Raw genomic sequence first — 20,916 nt, forward strand, 5'->3', positions numbered from 1 at the left:
TTGTACACTATACAAACTCATAATGCTGGGGGAGGGGCTGAGGATTGGGGTGGGCATGAAGGATAAGATATCTGAGGTTTCTGAGTCCCGTTTTCCTCATCTGCTTAGAGGGAGAATACCTGCCCTCCCCACTCTGAATGTTTGAAAATCAATTGCAAGTATGTTTGTGAGCCACTTAGTAGAGTTTATAGTACTGAACAAATCGTTATTACAACTTTGTTATGAATTTAACTGAGAACGTTTTAAAAGTATTTATAACTAGGAATCTAAAAGATGTCTGAGATACACCAAGTTACATAACCCTCATTAGGATTTACAGTTTTCTCAAGCTCTACTTGTCAAATGAATTAATTGTCTAACATTATCCAAGCAAAATATTTAGTTAAGTTTAGAATAACTTTTTTGTATACTGTTACTTTGTCTGCATTCCAGAAATTAAATCAGAGGGGAGAATGGTGGTTTACAGGAATAGACTGATACATAATTTGCATTTGTGTGTCTTCCCTAAGGAAAACAATAATTATTAGTCCAACACAAAAACATGCCCATTTTGCTGAAGTACATATTGAGTTCAGAAGTGGACACAGATTGTCCTCATAATGACCATTGTAATGTACCTTTATTGCTTGACAAGGTGCCATGGCTTTGGATGGTGTGGTGAGGATGGAAGCCCTACCCATATGTTATTTGCACTGGACCAGAATCTTGGATGGAGGAAAGAACTTTGGACATACCTGGGCCAGAAGTTCTCTCCACCTACCAGGAGTGAGCATGGGAGCATGAACTATACATGTACAGGAGGGTCATCGTGTTTTCATCAGGGTGTAAAGTGTATTTTGCTACATCTGATAGCTCCTTTTATGGCAATAGCTGGACAATGGTGTTGTCCATTGTGTACTGAACTGGGCTGACCTGTCAGAGCAAGACTTTAGAAGCTTAGCATTATGTCAGGTCAGGACATTATGTGTGAACGCTTATTCACTCATCTATTAATTTGCTTATTTAGCCTATGTTGGGTGCTTTTAATATTCTAGACATCAGCATTATAGTGGGAAAATCCAAAACTTCTGATATGGTTTGGATCTGTGTCCCTGCCCAAATCTCATGTCAAATTGTAATCCCCATTGTTGGAGGTGGGGCCTGGTGGGAGGCGACTGGATCCTGGGGGCGGTTTCTCATGAATGATTTATCACTGTCCTTCTTGGTGCTGTTCTTGTGATAGTGAGTTCTTGTGAGATCTGGTTGTTTAAAAGTGTATTGCACCTCCCCCCACCCACTTCCTTCTGCTCCAGCTATGTGAAGTGCCTCATGCCTCCTTTGCCTCCTGCCATGATTGGAAGCTTCTTGAGGCCTCCCCAGAAGCAGAAGCCACTATGCTTCCAGTACAGCCTCCAGAATCATGAGCCAATTAAACCTCTTTTCTGTATAAATTACCCAGTCTCAGGTATTTCTTTATAGCAGTGTAAGAATGGACTAATATATCTTGTGAAGTTTATATTCTAAAGGGAAAGACTGACACTAAATAAATAAATAGTCTAAATAAATAAGCAAGATATCTACATAATTGTGTGTTGTAAGGGCAATAAACAAAATAAAGAGGAAATACAATTTGAGCTACAACATCTTCATATGGGTCAGTCAACCAATGTCAAGGACAGGAGAACAAGCCAGGCAGAGAAAACAGCGAGTACAAAAGCCCAGAGATGACAAAAAGGTTGGCATGTATGGGCAACAGGAGGGAGGCCTTGAGCAAGGAAGGGAGTGGTGTGACATGATATTAGACAAATTAGCTAGGGGCCAGGTCATGCAGGACTTGCCACCATTGTTTCTCACCTGGACTACTGAAATAGCCTGGGGGCTAAAATGACAGTGGTTGGGACTGGAGTCAATGCTGTGAGAACAAACTGGAAAGGTTTAAGAGATATTTTAGAGGTAAGAGTAACAGAACTGAATGATGGACTGAATGTCAGGAAAGAGGAAAAGAGAAAAATTAAGGATGATTCTTAGGTTCTGGCTTGAGCAATGGAGTGGATTATGGTGCCATTTTCTGAGGCTTGAAAGTCAAATAACTGGCCAAACCTCACTTAGCTAGGACATTGAAGTCTGGTCCATGTGAATTCACTTTTTTTTTTTTTTTAGCTTTTTGGGTTTTTTTTAAGCCCATGAGATAAGGTTATTAGGTTAAATTTCCAAGATCTCTTTCAGATTTGCAATTAAGTTCTCATCTAGATTAAATTGTTAATATAGAAATATCCTGAGGTTCAGAATTAAGTAACATTGTCAGGCCCTGGTATTTTTGATAAATATAGTGCTATGATGGAATAAATATTTTATCTCAGAACTAATAGCCAGAATTTTGCAAGTGTTTTGTCTCAAGCATAGAAAGAAAATGATTTTTTCATTTTCTCTTGGGCATAATGTCTTTTCTGGAGTTTCCCAGCAACAAGCAGTTTGTTCTGTCAAGTAAGATGAGATTGTAAACTATCTGTTATAATCCTGAGCTAAAACTGCAAAGCCCAAACAGTAAGTTTTTTTTGGTGTCCTGGTTTGTTTCAGATCATTCTTAAGCCTCCCACCCCAGTGCTCAGCATTGCTTTGCACATATTATTTCTCCAGAACCACACAAACCTCACCCAGGATAGGGGCAGGTTTCCTCTGTAGAGAGAGGAATGGAGACATTTCAGTAATTCAGAATACCACCTATAACTCATAACCCTGCCATCTGGGGCTCACCCATTTTGGCCAGGTCTAAGATTCTGTTGCTAACATAGGCAGGATAGTCCTGAAAACTTCACCATGAGGTAGATCTTAATTTACCCATAGAAACAGTGGGATTTGTTTGTGACAAAGGCGGGTCATCAATCTTAAGTATGTTCAACAGCATGTGAGTACAGTTGGCTCTTCATGTCCATAGGTTGTACATTTGTGGATTCAACCAACCACAGATCAAAAATATTTTTAAAGCAATAAAAAAGATATAACATCATACAAATTAAAAAACAATATAACAACTATTTACGTAGCATTTACATTATAGATTATAAGTAATCTAGAGATGACTTAAAGTATACAAGAGGATGTACATAGGTTATATGCAAATACTAAGCCGTTTTATATAAGGGACTTGGCCATCCATGGATTTTGCTATCTATAGGGGGTCTAGAACCAATCCCCAGCAGATCCCGAGGGACAACTGTGTAGCTAAACAGCCACACTCTAAATCTCTTCAAATTCAGATATTACAGGGAACAACAACAACAAAAAATTCAACTCCAACTCAAAAAGTCTCAAACAAGAAAGGCATTTATTGTCTCATTGAACAAGGACAGGGCAGCTCTAGGCTGGCTCAGCAGTTCCCTGATATTCTCCAGGACTCAGGCTCTACTGTTTACCTCTGTGCTCTACCATCCTGCACTTGTTGCCATGACCCTAAGGGATATCCCTTCATAGCTGCAAGATGGCTGCCACACTTCTGGGAAATGCATAGGCTAGCACTGGGCCAAATAAGCAGTCATTGTCTGTTCTGTGTCTCTTTTAGTGGAAAAAAAAAAAAAAAGCCTTTCTCAGAAGCCCCCAGGAGACTTTTTTGAGTCCTCATCCATGGAATGCCCAGTTTCTCCCATCTAGATATACGGGTATTAACCTAAACTCCCCTCATCCTTTATTCTCCTCAGTTTCTATGAGTGATCCATTCTGGTTTTTAAAAACCTGTCACAGGAGCTGGGCACAGTGGCTCACACCTGTAATCCCAGCACTTTAGAAGGCCAGCAGGCGGATCACTTGAGGCCAGGAGTTCAAAACCAGTCTAGGCAATATAGTGAGAACCCATCTCTACAAAATAAAAAATAAGAACCTATCACCTATCCTCTATCCCTATATTTACTACATTAATTCAGATCCTCATTAACTCCACCTGTTCTCACTGCTCCCAATTTATCTATCTTCTGCATTGCCCCTGGAATCATCTTTTAAAATATGAATCTCATTGTGTCACTATCCTGCTTAAAACCCTTCAGTGATTCTTAATCAAATATGGGACTAAATTTTATTTTATTTTTGTAGCTGCAAGAATGCCTCCTTCTCCCTTTTTTAAAAAGAAATCTTGCATGGCAGCTGACTTGTTAGCCGTTAACACGTGGAAGCAGAGCTGTCCTAGTTGAAATGTGGCTGGGGAAGGGGCCTTTAACTCAGCCAGCTGGATTCCTCCCCTTCCCTCTCATGGAGGCCCTAAAGCCTTTCCTTGGATCCCCTGGAGTACATGCAAATGGAAACGCCTACTAGACAGTTGGTGTAGACCTCAGGAGTGTCAACCAGCCTAACTGCATAGACTTAGAAAGTGTGGAAGCCAAGGTCGGCGACATGCTCACCCAGACAGTGCAGAGTGAGAAGAGAAGAGAGTCCTATAGAGAGAGGACTCCAAGAGTGATGCTGAAGTAATGCCTACAAGCCATGTAATATCCCATGAAGCAATCTTTCTATTTTACCTTTCAAACTCTAAGACTGTGCCTTATAGGAGAAGTTATGCTATGATTGTGTAGGATAATTTAATTCAATCAGATGTTTGAGGACAAAGTGAGGATATGTTGAATACCAAAATTTCAGTTTCCAATATAAAAAAAAATCAAAAACTGGGAACAACAATTTCTAATTGTGTGGATTGTGCTTTTGCTTAATTTTCATTCTTATAGCTTTTTAAAAATTGCTTTGATAATCCATGAAATTAGTCTTTTTTTTCCCCCAAGGCCTTTTGTATTAGAAATCCTGTGTTAACCAACATTTCATGTGTTTCCATATCTGATCAAGGCATTTTTAGTTAAATAAGCTTAAGAATGGAATTTCAAGCAGAACTATAATAACTGATTATATTATGATAGTTATTTTAATTATTCTCTCTGCTCTTGATATCAACCTGTATTTATTCTTTATGTCTATTTAAGAATTCAGTGTTGTTGTTTTTTTTCTGTTGGTGGGAGCCTAAATTAGTTCAACCATTGTGGAAGACAGTGTGGCAATTCCTCAAGGATCTAGAACCAGAAATACCATTTGACTCAGCAATCCCATTACTGGGTATATACCCAAAGAATTATAAACCATTCTACTATAAAGACACATACATACACATGTTTATTGCAGCACTATTCACAATAGCAAAGACTTGGAACCAATCCAAATGTCCATCAATGATAGACTGGATAAAGAAAATGTGGCATATATACACCACGGAATACTACGCGGCCATAAAAAAGGATAAATTCATGTCCTTTGCAGGGACGTGGATGAAGCTGGAAGCCATCATTCTCAGCAAAGTTACACTGGAACAGAAAACCAAACACCACATGTTCTCACTCGTAAGTGGGAGTTGAACAATGAGAACATATGGGCACAGGAAGGGGAACATCACACACCAGGGTCTGTCAGGGGATGTGGGGTAATGGGAGGGAGAGCATTAGGACAAATACCTAATGCATGTAGGGCTTAAAACCTAGATGACAGGTTGATGGGTACAGCAAACCACCATGGCACATGTATACCTATGTAACAAGCCTGCACATTCTGCACATGTGTCCCAGAACTTAAAGTAAAACTGAAAAAAAAAAAAAAGAATTCAGTGTTTTTTTTCAAGCCAGCACCATGGCATGCACCTGTAGTCCCAGCTACTCCAGAGGCTGAGGTGGGGGAATTGCTTGAGCCGAGGAATTTGAGGTTTCAGTGAGTTATGATCACACCACTGCTCCCTAGCCTAGATGACAGAGCAAGACCCCATCTCTTAAAAAAAGAAAAAAAAAATCGGTCTTTTTTGTTGTTCCATGAAAACTAAAGAGCCATTTAGATACAGTTGACATTCTTGTTATAGAATATGACCTTAATGAGGAAGGAAACGTTAATGAAGACTAATTAGTGCATAATTTTAACAAGGGAGATATGTTTGAGTCAAGAGCTGAATGGGTTGTGCATTTCAGCAGGTATTTGCATATGAGTGACACTGTCAAAAAGGAAGAGGTGAACAGAAAGGAGCTGGACAGGGCAGGCTCCAACTAGACCAGACCGTTCAACTCTGTTTGCTTTTATCCATTCCCATTTCAAAAAGGATTTGAGCAGAGCTTGTCCTTTGTGTCTTGTGTGGGCTTCAGGCAAGCACGTCTTCAATCTTGCTTTCTTCTGACTCGGACCACCCTCTCCCTAGGCCTCAGTTCTGTCAACACCAGAGCTTTTTCTGCTTCTGTCTTTATGGTCTGCCTCCATCACACCCTGGAGCGGACCTGTTTCTGGCCACCAGTCTTTGCTGTCAGACTTTGTATAGGCAAGCTCAACCTGTCCTGACATCAGCAGCTTCCTCATGCTCCACATGATTCAGCTGTTGGCATTTCTAGGCCCTCCTAGAAATGAGGAGCCCACCGCACACCCCCATCCTTCCCACTTCCAACTGGGACTTCACAGAAACTCAGCACCAAGCAGAAGCCTAAAGTGTGTATCAGTTGACTGAAACTTCAAACTGATTTTGTTTCTCTCCTCATCCTTTTAAATGTGATATGTGTTTAAGAGTAGCACAAAGTGATTTAGGAAAATTATAATGTTATCCTAGCCTATTTTAGTGACACTCTAACATGGTTAAGAAAATTGACTGTCAGATTTGATCATTGTTGTCGAAGTGAACAGCCATCATTCTCAGAGTGGCTGGAGTCAAATTCTCACCCAGCAGAAGCAATTTTAATGACTGAAGAATCCAGTTACCACAAGAAGCAATGGAACCTGAATGCAGTGCTCACCTCCCGCATTCTCTCTCTCTTCTATTTTTCAGGCACAACGTGTTTGATTGCTCTGCTATCAGATAAAGACCTCACTGTGGCCAACGTGGGTGACTCGCGCGGGGTCCTGTGTGACAAAGATGGGAACGCTATTCCTTTGTCTCATGATCACAAGCCTTACCAGTTGAAGGAAAGAAAGAGGATAAAGAGAGCAGGTGAGCTTGTGAACACCTCCAAGAAATGTCTGCTGTCTTGCTGGTGAACAAGGCGGCTTGCTTGGAGAGCTCCTGGATAAAATGTTCAGTTACGCAGTATTAGAGAGGCTGCTACTGAGGTAACTGAGATTGACTTTATAACATTGCCTATCAAATAAATGGCCACTAAATCTGTCTTCCTTCATAGCCAAAGATTCCAAAAGAACTAAAAAGCCCATTTCCAGTTTAAAGGCTAATAAGATCTTTGGGCCCCGGGTTCTCACTTTTCTCTAGCCTGTTGCTGTATGCTGCTTCCCTCGGAGCCACACCTAACTACTAACCATTCCTAAAAAGACCTTGTTTCTGATACCTCTGTGCCTTTGCAAGTGCTGTTCTGGGTCACAATTACTTGTCCCATAAAACTCAGTTTAAGGTGTTCTTTTGGAAGCTTTCCATGTCACACTGTGGCAAGGGCCTTCCCATTCTGGGGTGGATGCCCCTCTGCCCTTCCCCAGCATCCTATGTGGACGTCTTGGGTCACCTTTTACAATACATGGACATACCTGGCTCTCCTATCTGCCTTGCCTTCCTGTCACCTCTTTGAAGACAGGAACTTGGTTTTGTTCATCTCTATGCCTTGAGCATTTGGCTTAGTGCCTGGTATAAGTAAATATTTCAGAGCAAGGTTGGGGGTAGAGGGGTCCCTTATTCATTCATTCATTGGTTTATTCAATATTTTAGGAGCTGGGGATAAAATAAAACCCCATTCCCAAGCTTTCATGAAACTTACATTCTGAAATTGGCATGGGGGTGAGGAATGGAGTAAATAGACATTAACAAAAAAAAATAGTAGAAGTAAGTCATTCATATAGTATATTAGAAGTTGATAACTGCTATGGAAAGACATGAAGCAGGTAAGGGGAGTGTCAGGGAGTTGCAGTTTTAAGTAGTGTGGGCTGTGTGGGCCTTGCCAGAGTGATGTTTGGACAAAGACTCGGAGGATAATTATCAGTTGATTATTACATTTTCATAATTCGATTTCAGAGAATACCTTTATACCTATGTAAGGGAAGAATTCTGTAACTTTTCAGACTGAGAGCTGCAGGATGTATGCTCTTCATGATGTGCCAGGCAGCAGGCCAGCTGTCAGAGGGGAGCAAGCGGGGTGCTCATGTACCCTAGTATCTGACCAGGATGGGCCCCTGCTGTCTGGGTTAATCTGCACATTGACTCTCGATCTCTACAGGTCAGCTTCTGCCCAGTGAATGAATTGAATGAACCTAATCAACATTTTAGTTTTCACAGTAGGGAACCATACTGTTAAGTCAAAATGTGTTGAATTTTATTACAACCTCCTGCTTCAGTGACTGCTTGAGTTGCAAAATAGTTTTTAATGAAAGCATTGGTCAGGTTTTCTGTTGATGGGATGAAACGAATGATATTTTAGGAGCATCTATCAAGCTTTGATGACCTCCAGGCAGTAGGAGCAAAGTTCTCTGGCTTCCTACTTGTAAAACACCATCTGCCTGTAGGAGTCTGCTGTGAAATTAAGATACAGTTAGCTCAGTCTTGTATCAGCACAGGCAAGGATGTGTACACAATACACCTGCAAATGTCATCTTACCATTCAGTGCTCTCTTTTGAAATATCATGGCCATTTTATCCTTCCTCTTCTTCCCTGTCATACCCACTACCCACACCTGCACCCTACATTGATTCTTTGTAGAAGCAAATTTGGACACTGTCTCCAAGGAGGTTAATCTAACCTCTCTGTTCTTTTACATAATTTGATCAATTGCATATTTTACGCAAGGCTTAAGAAACAGTGATTGGTTTTACCATCTTCATGTGTGTTTTCTCTGGCCTCAGCCTCTTTTCAGGACATCTTTCCCCCTCCTGCTTAGCATGACAGTAAGGTCCAGCCAGTCTGGGCCAAATACATGTCTTTCTGTCGCCACTCCTTATACTGTTTCCAACAACAACATTAGCTGTCATTTATTGTGTGCTCATCCTGTGCTGGCAGCAAAGCCTAGCACTTTACACATACACTTTCTCTTTGCCTGTCTTAAGAGGTTGATAATATTATTCTCATTTTGTAGCCAACAAACTGGAACTTCACAGAGGCTTATGTGCCCAAGCACACACAGCTAGTGAATGGTGAGACCACAGCTGAAACCCAGGACTGGGTTTTATGCTCTTGCCTACTAGACCACGCTTCCTGGAATGTCCTCCTACATATCCTGCCCATAGATGTTTCACCCATCGCTCAAAGCCTACCTTTAATGTTCATTCTACCCTCATGATCAGAACTGGAAATCATCCCTCCCTTCTCCATCTGCCTACAGCATTTAGCAGACACTGGTCTCGCCCTGAAGAATACCACTTTGTGCTTATTGTATTTAATACTTTTTGTGGCTTAATTCTCCTGCCAGGCTGTCTACTTTTTTAAAGAAAGGTCTGGATCTTGTATAACTTCATATCCTGCACATTGCCTTCCATGGAGTAGGTATTTAGTAAATATCTGACAAATATGTGAATGAAGAAAAAAATAACAGAAACAATTGTTAAGTGCATATTATGCTCAGGGACTGTGCCAAATGACTTACGTGGAATAAGACCTTCATTTCTCAACAACCCAATAAAATAGATACTGTCTCTATTTTGTAGCCAGGGAGACTGAGGATCAGAGAAAGAGTTTCTCATCCAAAGTGAGACATGGTTAGAAGAGACAGAGCCAGGAATCACATTCAAGTAGTCTGACCTGAGCCTTTAATGACTATACTAGTATGTGCTTTTTCTTAATCTTGATCCTATTTGGGGGGACAGAGCTGTTTTGAGATCTATATAGGCAGACTTAAGAGTGGCCTCAGGCCAAATGATATATACGGTGCCTGTTCACCTGCCTTTCAGCATTCCTTTGCCACTCTCCTCAAATCCCTACCCTCATGCTCTCTACTGTCAATCACTGAGCCACCACGGTGTTAAGTTAAAAACCAATGCCCTCCCCCATATGTATCCACTACCTTCAGTACTCTTATTGATATATTATTGAAATCCTTCAAGATGCCAGGATGAGGGTATGAGGATCAACTGGTAGAGTATGAAACCCCAGGCCATGCAGTGGGTCCCAGGAGTGATGGGGTTAAGGGGAGTGCCCATGGCCCAGTTCACATGAAGTAGGTCACCTTGTTGCGCACGTACCTAGACTATCCCAGGTAAGTGAGATATCAGCTGGTCAAACTAATGGGCTCATCCTGTCTTTCTAGGTGGTTTCATCAGTTTCAATGGCTCTTGGAGGGTCCAGGGAATCCTGGCCATGTCTCGGTCCCTGGGGGATTATCCACTGAAAAATCTCAACGTGGTCATCCCAGACCCAGACATCCTGACCTTTGACCTGGACAAGCTTCAGCCCGAGTTCATGATCTTGGCATCAGATGGTCTCTGGGATGCTTTCAGCAATGAAGAAGCAGTTCGATTCATCAAGGAGCGCTTGGATGAACCTCACTTTGGGGCCAAGAGCATAGTTTTACAGTCATTTTACAGAGGCTGCCCTGACAATATAACAGTCATGGTGGTGAAGTTCAGAAATAGCAGCAAAACAGAAGAGCAGTGAACCCTTCAGGGGTCTCAGCTGCCTTAGACTAAAGGACTTTCAACACACTGGTCTCTTTTAATTTAGTGAAAAGTGTGGGAGTTGTAATTAGGATCATCCATCCCGGACATGGAATCCCCCCTCCCTGGTGGTCTTAGGTCTATAATCAGTGACGAACAGAGGGTGCCCTTGGCCAATGTAGTTAAGAAACTGGAAAACGGTTTCTTCATGTTTTCCCAACTCTTTCATCCAGTGTCCAAAATATATAAATAGCTGTAGAGTCACGTGTATGAAGTGAATAGCATATGTGTCATTTAGTCTCCCTGAAGATTCTTTTCAAGATCCTGTTCAGGGTCCTCCAGGCATCAGCTGTTGTTGTGTCCTCTCTTTGGTTCAGTGGACAGGACAGGCCACCCAGTGCTGCAGGAGACAGGCCACTGCGTCACCTGTGAGTGGTCAGGGGCTGATGTGGCAACACCCTCTGCCAAGAGACAGAGCTGTCCTAAGAATGCTTTGTCCTTCTGAGCCCATGTTTTCTGCTCAGCAGCAGCTTGGAAGCAGATTTGGAATGGTTTATTATTTCGGCTGCTCTTGGGGACTGCGAGAAGCAGAGAGGATGAGAGACCAGTGGCAACTTCCTGCACAGCAGAAATAACCCTTTTCCCTTGCTTCCTTTAATAGTTAAGACTTTGTATACCACCTGACCAGCCTTTGTGCATTTATCCTAATCATGCATGACCGTTAACCTTTTGCTTAGTCCTTACCATATGTAATAGGCAGCTGTTAAATTCACCAACAGACACCCTGATTTTTCATCTTACATGACCAAGAAACCACGTTAGGGGAAATGAAAAAAGCAAGCCACAATACCATGATTCCTTCCATTTTCAACAGTAGATGAAGGAAATGATACTGAATGAGTCACAGTGTTCCCTGGCAAGTAAGCTGTTTGCATTGAGAAAGGAGTGAGCTGGTGAGGTTACCACGCTGAATTGAGCTCCAGCTGCCAGTTTTTGTGTTTTTCCTTGCCTCTTTCCAAGTGGTTTTCAAGTGTCAGGCAGTGTTCTGAGAAGCAGCAGCCTATAACTGTATGTGTGTTCCTTGAAGCCAGGTGCAGAGTTCCCAGCTACTGCAGCTTGGGATTTGGTGGGAAACTACTGGGATGAGCTTCTCCTTGACAATGGAAAGGCAGCAGTCTTCAATATTTGGTTGCAAATCTCCATCCACATCAGGGAGCTTTCCCCAGGCAAATACAAACCGCCCCCTGTGGCCTGCAGGCCTGCAGGGGAGGCAACAAAGGGACCTGGCAGTGGCAACACAGCAAGTCAGGAATTCAAGCGTGAACCCATATTGATAAGTGGGCCAGAATTATTTAGGGGCCTGGCTTGCTGCTCTCCATTTCCTGTATCGCTAATTTATCATTTTTCCAACCTTAGTATTTTATAAGTTTATTTAGAGAAAATGCTGGGCCACTCTCTTTGCCTAAGGTGACTCAAACAGCCAAACAAAACTTCCGTTGCCTCCCACCCCCCTGTATCCACCTGGTTTTGTTCTTTCCCTGTGAGCATTTGTGGCTATAGCTTCCCATATGCCACATTCACCGGCCACCTCCTCGCCGTGGAGCCCTGCCCTCTCCCCTCCTGCTGCTGTAGAGTTTTCCCAAAGCAGTGTCCAGGAGAGAATTCGAGAGAGTGAAGAAATTGCCTTGTGGATGTGGAGGGCTGCAATCTGTCTTGATTTCTCCAAGCACTTAACTTTCTTTGACTGCACTGAGAATTACTAATGATTTCCCATCAGATTTGCTTACTTTTGTATACTGTATTTTCCAGCATTACAGTTAGAACCTTGGTTATTGTTTTTTAGCCATAGAATCTTCTAGTACAAAATATCTGCCACCATTTTAGATTTAAGCATTTGCCTATGGGGAAACACTGAATATGTGGATGTGTGTATTAATATTTGGGGTGGGGACAGGGAAGGGAATGTGGAAAACAAATGCTGGCTGTGAGCAGTGCTGAGATGGCCAGGCCAGGTGGCTGAGTTTGCTTGGAAATTCAGGACATTCTGACTCCTAAGAGTTGCCCCCACCCACCATCGAACTGAAATCAGCACCAATGGTGTCAGCACTTTACAGCCCATAGCCAACTTTATTTTTAACGTAGCACAAAAATGTATAATAGCAAGGAAAAGACATTTTTAAATTCCACAGTTATTTTTATTGTCTAAAATGAAAGCAGCAGTGTTTTGATAAAGATGAAAAAGAAAAGCTACTAAATTAGTAAATCAGTGGTTACGTGCCCTGCAGAATTTCTTAACAGATGGTGCTGAGTGCACGAGTTACATAACTTTCTCTCTAATTGAGGTTCACAAGGCGTCTTCTAAATTTTGCTTTGTATAATTAATTCATTTCTGATGTTAACCAAATAGAGTGTATATATCCTACTCCCATTACTGCCTCTTTCCCCCCTACTATGGCTTGTAGATTTTCGAAAGATAGAAGTTCTAGGCAAAACTGTAGCAGTTTCATTAATAGTTAGGATAGTTATATCTAAAATCAGAGTATTTTGTTCCCTTCCTTCTGGAGCTCTCTCTCTCCCTAGCCCTTTTCCAGCTGTTGGGGATGTGCAGACATCACTCCTGGGGTGCCCTATGGTACACTGGCTGCTCCCCAGGGACCTGGGAATGCTGAATCTAGCCATTAGGGAAATTGATTTGAGATGTTTGCATGTGAAGCTTCCCTAAGCAGCACTGCCAAAGCTTTGGAATTGTCATCCAAGGCTTCCTAGACTCCCTAGCTAGCTCAAGTTCGAATTGCCAATAGTCCCCATGGTGCCAAATTTTGGGATGGTTTTACAGTCTTTTAGAAATGAACACGGGAATGGCCATGTGCTTCTGAGACCCCAGCAGGATGCCAGGCCCAGGTCTCCATTAATGCAGTGCTCTGCTGCTGCTCCACTGGCAATTTGTACTCTTAACATAGGTTGGGGGAGGGACAGCTAGGGAAATTGTTTTTTAATTAATTGTATCTACAATTCTTTCATCATAGGAATAAACAACACTTATATAGAAAGCTCCAAAGCTGTCCCCAAGACCTGTATTTATTTTATATGACCAACTTGCCCCAAGGCAATTAACTCTGAATTGCTGTTCTAATGTGACATATCTGTGTACATATGTACATATTACTGGTAACCAGTGGCTGCATTTTATTCCTTGCTGTGGACTGAGGTATTGGCTTCTTGAATCTTGTATATGTCATAAGAATATTACACAGAGAGTGTTATAGTGAAGGATGCAAGCTGGATAATTTAAAACAGGCCTCATTTCATACAAGTGTAATTATTACATCATTTTGGGTAAATGGCAAACAGGATTGCATGAGAGTGATGGCATCATCATTTCAATTTAATCTGAAGTGATTCTAGGAAATTGATTCCACTGTTGGATTCTAGGAAATTGAGTCCACTGTTTCCTTTACGTTTAATTTCCTTTGTGTTTAATTTGACCACAGAAACTTTTTTGAGTAGCACCTAGTAACATTGCAAGGAACTTGTGTATCAAGGTGTATCTATCTTGATTATCCTGATTGTCTTTGTTCTCTAAGTTGTTGCCAGATCTCTCTTGCAACTGTGTCAATGAAAGGTCTGTGTTTAGAAAAGGCAGCATATCATTGTATATTTGAAACTATAGGAATATATACTTTGTATAAAACTTTTCCAATGATTTCAGAAATTCTTTTTTCTCCTTTTGACCCACAACTAGACTGTTCATCCCCTAATAGTTCCCCAAAATTGCCTTAGCATGTCACACCAGCATTTGTCATCCAGCTCTGGAGAAATGACATGACTGTTAGATACTATGCCTGTCTAATTGCCTCTGGATTAAGTAATTGATATCTAGACTTTTGAGGTAGTTAGCTGTAGAAATAATAGAATCCAGTGTTTCCCAAAGTGTGTTCCAAAGAACACAAGTTCCAAAGATGCTCTTCTAAATATAGGATTCTAGGATCCAATAAGTTTGGAAAACACATACCATCTTAGAAAGTTAGTGAACATGAGCACATCAAAGGCTCTAATTTAAATGTCCTGCGAGGAGAGAAAAACACAACAAATATCTACTGTCAGTTAGCCCAGTGTTTTCCAGATTAATTTGACCACAGAAACTTTTTTGAGTGGCATCTAGTAACACTGCAAGGAACTTGTGTTCTAAAGAACACCCTTTGGGAAATTCTGGTATATTGAAATATTGCTGTGTTTTCATTCACGATGACTCTTAGTAGTAGCAGTACAATTTGCAACTTAGAAGCATTAGCCTTTCATATATGAAGCTGACTTGTTAATAAAAGCAGTGTTAAGAAGTAGTATGACTTAATATGACCAACAGCAGCCTCATATTGATAGCAGAACAATCCTACTGAAAGCTCTAAACATCATCCCTTTTTTTTTTTTTTTTTTTTTAACGGAATCTCGCTCTGACACCCAGGCTGGAATGCTGTGGCGCAATGTCGGCTCACTGCAAGCTCCGCCTCCCAGGTTCACACCATTCTCCTGCCTCAGCCTCCTGAGCAGCTGGAACTACAGGCGGCCTCCACCACACGTGGCTAATTTTTTGTATTTTTAGTAGAGACGGGGTTTCACCGTGTTAGCCAGGATGGTCTTGATCTACTGACCTTGTGATCCACCCGCCTTGGCCTCCCAAAGTGCTGGGATTACAGGTGTGAGCCACTGCACCCGGCCATCACTTTCTTTTATATGAATAATAAGCAAGAGCCCTGCCATAGCTAAATATGTCTCAAATTCATTCCAAGATCTTTCCATTGCTTTTTTGCAGTTACCTTTGCTTTTTGGGTTGAATCAAAATGAATATTTTTATATTTCATTACTATGTGATATTTAAAAATATATAGAAAAATCACAGAAAAGGAAAAACAGAAATTTGATTTTAATTCACTTCTGAAATTTTAACGATTTTTAAAACTAACGATCTGTTATATAATAACTGAAATGTAAACTATTAACAGTTATTTACTTTCTTTCCTTTATTGTCCTCTCTGGATTCAGTGAAATAATTTGAAATCAATTAGAGCTCATACCTTCTAAAACTCCTGTCCCATATCATCCCACCTTTCATGTTTTATGTACATAGTTAAGTTTGGCACGTTATCTCTTGCCTAAAATGTGAGGCCTTCCTGTAGTTCCATAGTAGTTACTCTTGGCTGCAGAAATAGGTTTGGGAAGCTATGAGAGATTACCCCAAAGTCATGGATGAAACAAATCTAGTCGAAAACATGGTACGGAGTGAATTAAGGCAAAAGTCATTAACTTAAAATTACATCCAATATTTAGGACTAGCTCATCCTCTGCACATTATCCAAAATATTTTAAAAAACTAAAAGTAAGATCTCTTAGGCTAGGTGGTGGATTGCAAAGGGCAGGGGGCAGTTGATACCATGAGGCTTCCAATAGATGCATTTCTAAACATTTTTTCTAATATGTAAATTTGTTTGCTGATCCTTAGTAATGTTAATGCTTTGTCTATTTGTTATTTTTACCACTGTTGAACAGCAAACTGTTGAGGCTAGGGTTGATTATTGATAATTTTTATGTGTTTAGTAATAACCACAGCATCATATGTACAACTGCTTTAATAGATCCAAGTTAAGGACTTTGAGGAGAGCATGTAGCAACTATTCATTTTAACAAATCATCACAGACAGTTTCCCTGTTCAAAGCTCCACCAAAAAGCAAGCATGCAGCAAAGGTATAGACCGTATTTAGAGATGCGGTTTCATTTATTCCTGAAGTCCTATAACCTTGTATTATTTAAACACAAAATCCCACCTAACATTTGCCAAATCCAAGTTAATCTCAAAAACCTCCGAGGACATTGAGCACAAGCAGATTACTGTGAAGGCACTGGTGGCAGATTGTGGTGGAGAGAGGGTTGAGTGACCCAGAGCAAAGCCTGCCCGGGTTACTCGCTGCCACTTCAGGAGAGGGATTGTATCAGCTCTCATTAACTTTTGTCATGAGGCAGTTCATAAATTAAATATGATATCATGCATTATCTCAAAATATTTCTATATTAATTAGATAATTCACGATGTAAAACGTGTTCATGCAGAAGCAAAGGCGGATGTAATTGTCAAGTATCAGGGAAAAACCCCTTTAGGATACCCAGACATTAAAAATGTAAAAAGTAGCTTATAAGAAATGTGGATTATCAGATTTTTACTATATATAGGTTGTGTTTAATAGTAATTTCTGACACCTGCACATAGATCAAGAAAAGGCAGTTGTTACCACTTTTCACCATTCAAAAAATGGGCTTGTCTCTTAGAGTATTGGTTAATGCTTTGCTTATTTGTTAATGAAGACAGCATTTTAATTTTAAAGCTTCCTTTTGTAGGACTGATGGCACGGGCAGAATCACATTTAAGAAAAATGGTTTGGAACACTTTTTAATAAAAAATTGTAAAATCAGTTTCCAGTGTGGTCAAAATTAGAATGTAAAGGAAAGCATTTTTAAGAAAATACAGAAGCCCAAATCAAGGGAGAGTAATATAAAAGGAAATATTTTAAATTAAGAAAAGGAGGTGTTATAGTTTATTACATCATGAATTATGCTTTCTGTACTTACGCTCTTAGTGAAGGAGTTAACATTGAAGTGAGAAAATGAACATTCTCAGTTATTTGTGAAGTTAGTAAAATTGCAGTCCCTATTCCATTTTTTTCTGATGAAAATGGATACATGAGATCTCATTTATTGCTGTCCTCAACACCTTTACTGTCCTAGATTCCATTCACGTTCCAAATCGTGGACAGTAAAACTGAAGTCAGATAAACATAGTCACAGGTACAACTGGGAGCGAGTTTTAACATAGTGGTAATTTTGCAAATGCCAACATGAATACTAGTGAGTACTCAATTTACGACAGACAATTTCACAAAAACCAACCACAGAGTGATTTGATATTCTTGCTTCTTAGAGAGTTTTCTAATCCATATAATGCAATGGGTCAGGTTGCTCATATAATTAAAAAAATTAATCCTGTAGAAATGATGTATTAGACATCTCTAACCCAAGAAAAAGATGTATTTTGTATAAGTTTTAAATTCCCATTTGTCTATCTTAGGACAAATGATGACTTCTTCGTGTAGTAATGAAAACGTCTGAAATCTGAAAATGAAATCCTGCTGTGTGGAGAAAAGCTAGAACCATGGGACATTAAGCAAGAATACTCCTCTTATTTAGGCTCCCAGACTACAACTAACAGTCTTTATGTATTTATCATCTTGGTTATTGTTTTATCTCAAGCATATACAGTGTGCAGAAAGTAGAATAATGAATAAAATATGACCATGGAGAAAACCCATAACTTTTGCTTCTATTCTAGAAAGCAGTGTTTGTTCTTTTTAATTTATTACATGTTCACATTGAAACATTAACATCTACAATATTGTCTTTCAGTTTACTCTTCAATTACTAAAGCAAATGATTTTGATTTATAGCACTTACACAACTGCAGTTCAGGTCACAGAATTGAAATCTATTTGATAATGTCTCAGCATTCTCATGGGCAGCCAGGAAAAAAAGAGAGACAGAAAGACAAATAGAAATTTTAGTGGGTTCAGATAAATGATTATTCTGACAAACCTGGAAAATAGTAATTAAACAGTTCATTCCAAAAGACCCCAATGTAAACTCTGCTCACATACATAATTTGTATAAGGAAAATGTATGAGTTTTTTTCTTAAAAATAGAAGCATCATTGCATTTATAACAGATTGATCAATCTTATGAACAGATTACATTGGGAAAGTCACTATTATTGCTGTAAGTGTGTTTGTATATTTTATTCTTTCCTTTTTTGTGTGAGCATCTACTATGTGCCAGGCAGTGACTGTGTCTGAGTGAATGTATCCATTGGTTAGCACTCAGGCGCCATCACTGCCTTCTTGGGGCTTACACCCTAGTGGGGGCCTCAGAGATATAATAACACTCAATATTGACCCAATGGGATGAAAACTGTTATCTTCATGATTTCTTCCAATGGGCTTAGATTTGTTGGGACAGGGCAGAATTAGAATAATTATTTCTCACATATAAGAGTAAGTGATATGAGATTGGGAATTTCTTGCCAACACTCAAGCAAACTGCAGAAGATAATTACTCTGTTTTACTAGCTCACCTAGTTTCTGAAGGATGGGGTGGGGAGTGAGACATGGAGCCTCTGGGGACGAGGATGGGGGGTGGGACTGTCCCAGTGGAAGGTGCCACTGGAAGCCTCCACCCAAGTGGGCCAGCAGCTGTGCAAGGGTGCAGCAGTAGGCTGGTGAAAGCCAGGTTGTCAAGATCTTTCTAAGGGAAGAAAAGGATTATAGAAAAGGAGAAAAGGGAGGAGCAAGAACATCTCTCCATGGCCTATTTTTATTTTTGTTCCCAAGAGACTAGTGTAATAACCTTATGCCCCCAAAGAGAGCCCAGAACTGAGAGTTATCTTCAGTGTTCCTGAGTGTAAATCAGTGAATCTGTTATATAGAAAGTTAACATTTCAGGAGCACAATTATTTCCTGATTTCAAATATGAACAGAAGACTAAATGTCATTTTTTTTTAAATCATAAATTTGGTATCCATAGTTACTTTACACATTCCAGAGTCTAAGCATGGAACTTAAGTTTTGTATTTTGAACAAAAATAGCAACATCTGTTTTCTGTATGGCAAAGAAAAACTAAATCCCAGACTTTTATTTTTAATCACAGAAACCATCACTTCTTTCTAAATTATTTGCTTGCCTGCTCATTCCCCCTAAACATCTCTTTCTGTTTATGCCAATGGCTTTTTAAATCCAAATAATACTAGTTATTGCCAAATTGCATTAGAATCCTATTGAATTAGAATAATTCATATACTTCATATACTAGACAGTAAATGGTTAGAGACGGTAAAGATCTGATTGTGATCAAAAGTAGGGTTTTTGTTTTGTTTTTAATCATGAGCACATATAAAAGGAAATTCAAATGAAACCAAGCCAATTTCTGATTTAGTAAGATTAAAACCATAGATGGAGCTCAGTTATTAAGGATGGAAAGGAGGAAAGCACAGAGTGGGGAGAGAAAAAGGGGAAGGAAAAAAAGTAGTGTTTTTTGGGGAACAGTATAATGTCTCAGAAGTTCTTCTCTCTTATCCTGCTGATGTTGAGACAGTAGCTTTGTATAAGCTTTTATTTATACCTATTTCAACATCATGAAAATTTTTCCATCAGCATTTTCTTGCAACTTTAAAAATCACAAGGGATTATTTGTTTATAAAGAGATACAGGATCTATAATTTATTGGCAATACTTTATTTTAGGAATCTTCAAATTGTACTTAATAAATAAATCACAGGTCAAAATGACTGTCAAATCAATCAGGCTTTCTCGTAAGTTATTTCCTGAAAACTATCCATGATAAATACAACAAGCCTTGGCGAAACCTCATTACTCTTGGAAGTCTTCAGAGGTTATTATACCTACTTATCTGTATTTGTCTCTAAGAGACATTTGAAACACAGTTACAATGTCAATTTGGTGTAACATTACCTGTAGTAGAGCTCAGAGTATATGGCAGTGCACGGTCACTCAAGATGCATGGCATGTCATTTGGGTCGCTTTGATGAGTGCTCGGGTAGAATTAGCCTCGTAGAGACTAATGTGTTCATGCTATCTCTGATCCTGTGGTGTTGTATAAAAATGAACAGCTAAAAATTTACCCATGACAAGATTAAAGCAAAAATAAACACAAAGTTGTTAGACTTTAAACATGAGACTGCTGGTATTCTTTTAAGTTAAACTCATTTTCCATTCTAACATCTGTTCTTGAATTTTATAATTTCTCTATGCTTTTGAGTTGGAGTAGCTTGAGCTAGGGTTCTATGTGGAAAGCAAAGAAACAATTCATGGGTAGAGGATAAGACCAAAGCCTAACAGAAGCAAGAGGCAGGAGGTTTTGAGACTTTGGTGCTTTCATTTGGAATGGGAATAAGCCTGGCTCTGGTTCAAAACAAGGCAATTTATAAACATGCATACAATGTATGCAACAAAAAATGTTTATTATAAACCTAACACAACTTTTACCCAGCTTTATAGTAACACATCGACAAAGTTTATATAGTAATTACTATAAGGTAACAAGGGTTACATTATACACAGATGTAGGCTCCAGCAACACAGCATGATGCACCTCTGAGAAAAGTGTTCAGAACAGAGTATCCATCTGCAAAGGTTTTCACTCAATGCAGGAAGAAATACTGTAAAATTTGGAGACAGAATGAAATAGAGGTAAACTCTCTCCAGGATTCTAGACTCTGAAGAGTGGGTAGTACTCATGGCTTAGGCCATA

General features: G+C 39.8%; 1 protein-coding gene across 3 annotated transcripts in view; it reads left to right on the plus strand.

The window, feature by feature from the left end:
• PPM1L (protein phosphatase, Mg2+/Mn2+ dependent 1L) overlaps positions 1 to 20,341 on the plus strand; it is a 318,938-nt gene extending 298,597 nt beyond the window's left edge. For all 3 annotated transcript variants that reach the window (XM_019024654.4, XM_019024655.4, XM_055381933.2), the window contains 2 exons: positions 6,800 to 6,961; positions 10,207 to 20,341. In XM_019024654.4, the coding sequence (XP_018880199.1) occupies positions 6,800 to 6,961; positions 10,207 to 10,553 (509 nt within the window). In that variant the 3' untranslated portion in view covers positions 10,554 to 20,341. The remainder of the gene's footprint in view (positions 1 to 6,799; positions 6,962 to 10,206) is intronic.
• Positions 20,342 to 20,916: the final 575 nt, after the last annotated feature.

Source organism: Gorilla gorilla, chromosome 2, assembly GCF_029281585.2.
Source record: "Gorilla gorilla gorilla isolate KB3781 chromosome 2, NHGRI_mGorGor1-v2.1_pri, whole genome shotgun sequence".
In the NCBI taxonomy this organism is placed as follows: Eukaryota; Metazoa; Chordata; class Mammalia; order Primates; family Hominidae; genus Gorilla; species Gorilla gorilla.